The sequence below is a fragment of the Atta cephalotes genome, assembly GCF_000143395.1.
Source record: "Atta cephalotes unplaced genomic scaffold scaffold00041, whole genome shotgun sequence".
Lineage (NCBI taxonomy): Eukaryota > Metazoa > Arthropoda > Insecta > Hymenoptera > Formicidae > Atta > Atta cephalotes.
Window position 1 is genome coordinate 236,947 of NW_012130105.1, and position 5,504 is coordinate 242,450.

The following is a 5,504-nucleotide window of genomic DNA, read 5'->3' on the forward strand; positions in this document are numbered from 1 at the left end:
TCTCTCTCTCTCTCTCTCTCTCTCTCTCTCTCTCTCTTTCTCTGTACATTAATTCTACGTATAAAACTTATATAGTTATAATTTTTATAATTGTTACTATTATATCTCTTTTTTTCCTGATTGTGAGTGATATTGATTTTTATTGTAACGTGGACTTACTGTACTTCGAATTCTATTTACTTCATTCTGCAGCTTATTTCATTAGTTATATAAATATCTCAAAATTGGTTTTACAATTATTTTTTGTATTTTTCCGATACAAAGATATCACTCTTCTGTTATCAATTCTTCAAAAACCAACGTTACATTTAAAAACGACAAACTAGATTTAGAAAATTTATATTGTTAACGTAGCTTCTCGCTTGAAGCTCTTTCCGTGTAATTAACACTAAACAGACGGCATTAATGACTCCGGAAACGTAATCTGCGAAATTCGCGACAAGCGGCAATTCGATTTCATCGGATCGTATAGAACCCAGATTGTCACTCGGGTTCCGGAAAATCAAGAAGCCGATTAAATCCTTGTCGATGCTCCTCGAGTGTATCAGATCTTGTCGTGTTCGGATCGTGCGCGTTAGATTTTCAGGTCGCGTATATCCACGAGATGTGCTTCTGGCTCCTGATAGACAGGCCGCAGGTGGCTTGTCTAGTGTGTTCTATCGACGCGCGCACGCGGCCATCCATGGGCCATCTGAGAATTGGCAATTTGCTTGCAAATTTCGTGCGACGTACCGTCCGTCGTTGCCCGCGGGTCTCGTTTCTCTACCGCATCTAGGAGATTCTTCGAATTTCACGGAGTGTAGGCGGAGTAGCCTTTGGACGATACCGTCACGGCGACGCGAGTCAATTTTCCTCACGTGAAAGTGTTCATGTGAAAGGGATGCATTTCTTTGTAATTTACATTTTCTTGTATTTATGATATTGTAAATATTGACATAATATTAGAAATATACAAGGAATATTCCATGATTTATATTTTATTCTCGTGAAGTTAATTAATAAAAATGATTCTATTTTCGCGATCAAAACGGATCTTAGTGCTTAATAATATTAAAATGCAAATTTTTATAAATACATAAAATATAACAATTTCATATTTCCGTTAGAAATAATTTTTGTATCTCATTTCGAGTTTAGTGATATTTTTGATGTCAATATTTTTCAATTCTTGAGCTGTTATTTAAAACTCGCGAAAAAATGCAAGATTTTCAAAAAAGAACTTCAAAAAAGAAGACGTCTACAGTTGCATGCATAATCCATGCTCGCAACACATTCAAAACATTACTACGATTACTTGCTAATTTATATTATGCTCAAAAAGGAACAAATAAGAGAAAACACATTTCTACTTTTTTTTCGAAGCAACACAACTCATTTGCGTATTCCTTCGGCAAACGTAACAAACTTATGTTTTTCATTCTCACTCGGCGTATGCCATTGGAATCTGCCTTGCAAATTACGCGGCGTTGTTAGCCGCTCGCGGACATATCCTTATTTTCCTTGAGAAAACCCTTGTTACGACCGGGCGCTTACCGAGGATCCTTCGCAACAAAATTATGTTTCTCATTTCTACTTCCTGCATTTGATTCGAGTTTCACTTGCAAATATCGCGATGCCGTTCTCCCTTAGCGACGTTATTTTTCTCCCTAACTCCGAGAAGTTTCCATCGCGTTGTGCCAGGTAACAAGGATTTTCCGCGTCGAAATTACATCTCGTTCGCCGCTGTATCTCGAATGCTGCAAGCTATTTCGCAACAGTCATTTAAACGTCTCGTATAATATCGCAAAATATTCTTCTTTCTTCGACGCACGTAACGCGTTTTGATCTCGCTGACAAAGGATCCAGACTGTCCCCTCATCGATTTTAATGGACTTTGGATATGTTATACAAAGCATCTAAAAATGTTAGATCTATTTTACCTTTACCTTTATCTACCTTTTTTTATCTACTTAACCCCAAGTTTAGAAATCGAAATAACCCCTATTAATTAAATAGGAGCTTATTGAATTAAAAAATTTAATATTTTCGAGAATGTGAATAAATCATTAAAATAAAATAAACATAAAACTTTTGTATAAATATTTTTTCATAGTTTCGAATATATTTACTAAAAATGAAAAATTTGTTATTTTCCAAACAAAGAATGATTTTAACAGATTCTTTGCTTCGTGAAAAATTCAATTTTCCTAAGCAAAAGGGGCTATTTTGTAAATCAATTTTATTGTCCAAGAATGCTTTCTTTTCATAAAAAAACTATTTCAAATCGAATTTTTTTGAAAAAAAAATAAAGATTTTAGAGAATCGTTTCGAGAATCGGACATCCCTATTTCAAGTACTAAATCTTGTGATAAGTAGATAAAAATAATATAGATTTTATATCTTTTAATTTTTTACAACAATAATGCATAACCTGCGGTTCAATTATCAAACGTACATGTATCTCACTTTAAATTCTAAAAATATATAGTGTATACCAATTCAGCTACAAAAACAGACTTATATACTCAGGTTCAAAATTTGCGATGAAAGTTTCGGCTCAGAACCAGACGCGCGGTAAATCCTTATCATGCCTCTACTAGACGGTAAAAAAAATCGATTAGCTGAAATTTTCAAGCAACCTCGGCGCCAGGGTTTCGTAGCGTATATAGGACTTAAGTAAATGGTAACGGACGCCGGTAACAGGATTATCCGCCTACATTTCTCGACCGCGCGAGTGTATATGATTTCGATTATCTCCCTACGTGCTCTTATCACGAGGCAATTTGCCGGAATTTCCTAAAGACACGAGACACGCGCCGAGAGAACTGAAATACACGTCAATCGTCGGTCTCGTTATTCCATCGCGTGCGCGAGCCAGAGCGATGAGGAAAACGTTTTTCCATATAGTCAGGAATGACTGTTTTCTTTCGTGTCGCGAGTTGCATGCGCGCGGAAATGCATAAGCGTCTTTCTTCATCTCTTTCACCGAAATTGACCGAAATGTGAAATACTCTGCTGTAACTCTAGCTAGCGGCCAGAACACGACAATTGTTTTCCTTTAATTTAACCGGAGTTCCCCGTCAACGGAATCGGTCAGCCATATCGGTCACGTTTCTCGCACCCGACTGAGAAATCAGACATGAGGAAGCGTGCGATCCTCCTCGTCGTATCCGCTTCAGATCTTCCTTTACAATCTACAGACTTGCTTCGTCCAGTTTCCTTGAATTAACTCATCTTTCATCTCCGTTGCGCTCGAGAGGTCAGTAGAAAGAGAGAGAGAAAGAGAGGAGGGAGGGAAGGAGGGGAGAGAGAGAGAGAGAGAGAGTGTCGAGGGTCGTAATCGTCCCGCGGAGACGATTATCAATCGAGAGACATGACCAAGAGTGAGGGAGTTATCTTCTTCTGTCGCGTGGTCGTCGTAATTGATTGGAAATCTGTGATAAACCCCCCCCCCCTACCCTGCTGTGATAGACAGAGGATGGGACAAACTCCGCTATCTGACGAGACAGATTTCAGCTTTTATACTTTCGGTGTAGGGAAGAAATAACGAACACCTTCACTGTTAAATTAATAATATCAAATTGTAACCACCAATTTGAATTGTTTTTAATCATTTCTATACTATTTATCAGTTCACCACTACTGTCCAATATGTCGTCAATTTTAATTTTAATTTTAATTAATACAATTAAACAATGAAATTAAACAATTTAACTCAAGAAAATATGTTAAATTTATGAGAGAGATTCAAATTTAGTATATTTATTAATTTATTATTTATTAAATTCGTAAATATGGACGATATTTATTTTGAGACTAATCATAGAAATGAATTAATTTCTGATAGGAGTTAAAAATTACTTAATTCAAGAGATTGGATTACTCCTTTATATTGAACAGTATAAGAGAAAAATTAAATAAAGCTGATGATTTATAGAATCAATTAATAGAAGTCTTTGTTCAAAAGATATTCTAGTTTTAGTACATATTATATTATCAATGTATACAAATTCTAATTTTAAACAAAAAATAATATTCTTATCGATCGAAATTATTATTTTTATTATATAAGGCAATGTCAAAATAGTTTTTTTTTGTTAAAAATTAATTTATATTAATAATATATAAATATTAATTATTGCAATTTAAAGTCAATATTCATTGAACAAGAAAGATTTCTATAATAAATCAATAAATGATCATCGACTTTATTTAATTTTTCTCTTAGATATCCGCAATTCTTCCACTTTCACTTCTTCCTACATCGATAGAACACGAACTAATTGAAATCTATCTCATCAGATAGCTGCGTTTATCCTATCGCAGCAGGAGAGGATTTATCACAGATTTCCAATCAATTTTCCTATTCTCTCCTGTAAATCAAAATCATTGAAAACATATAATAGTATTTACGTTAACTCTTTCAAACCCTGTATATATTACAATGTACATTAAATTTGAAGTTATACGTTGAAATTATTTAGTTTTATCGACATCATTTGAGACCAGATGTACATGTTGAAAAAAAATTAATTTTTTAATATGAATTACTTATTAAAGTGTTCTTAAATTAAATTAGAAAAAATTCTTTTGAACATAATATCAATATTCATAATATCAATATCCCATAAAAGAGTTAAATGGTGTGTGCATTCTATAATCATGTGTACATGCAGTGTGACATTTCAAGCATATATCGGATTATGACTAAATGCAAACAATGAGAGATTATCATACACACTACTCAGAATATACCTACTGTAATAATATCATTCGCATTTACCCTGTGTTAGTAATTTCCTCACTCTCCCCTACTTCTTGCTCGTTTTCGTGACGATAACATATAAAATAACGTCTTTCATTTTTCTTCAGCTTCTTATTTTAGCTATGAAATTCTACGTATTTTTAATATCTCAACTCTTCTTATTTCTAATACAGCAGCACATTCTATCAAGATATTTTTAATAGACGCAACATCGGTATTTCGAATTACATCTTTTATATATATATATATACATAAGATATAATTCGAAATAGTTAATGTGTATGTAGACCAAAAAATGTGATTTTCTTAAACGTTCAACTCATATCATAGATGTACATACGTTCTATTCTACAAACGTTATATATATATATCCATGGAATAACTAAACCTGAACGTCAGTACTTCCATTCGTCTTGGTACATCGCGTCATTTCCAGTTACAGATCGCCAAAGGCATCTCTGTCCGACACTGCCGTCCGTTTCTACTTGAATACGCATCTCGGCAGTAGTCGCGGTGCGATTAAATCAGACCAGTCCGTATCCACAATGGTATCGGGATTACGACGCGATGAAAAGGAAACGCGATCCTATTTCAGAGATTTAAGGCATATGAATTGAACACAAACGTATAATGACATAAAACGTCAAAATTAACATGTAAATCAGTATTGTAGTTACATTGCATAAATTGGATTCCGATTACACAGAAAATGCAGAGAAAAAGAGACAGAGAAATGAGATCTGTCGTTCTCTCTCTCTCT

The 5,504-nt window shown here is 34.2% G+C and overlaps 1 protein-coding gene across 1 annotated transcript in view; it reads right to left on the minus strand.

The window, feature by feature from the left end:
* Window positions 1–5,504, minus strand: part of LOC105622217 — a 168,808-nt gene that overhangs the window by 34,183 nt on the left and 129,121 nt on the right. The window contains exon 7 of the mRNA XM_012203643.1: window positions 320–534. Coding sequence (XP_012059033.1) covers window positions 320–534 — 215 coding nt within the window. The remainder of the gene's footprint in view (window positions 1–319; window positions 535–5,504) is intronic.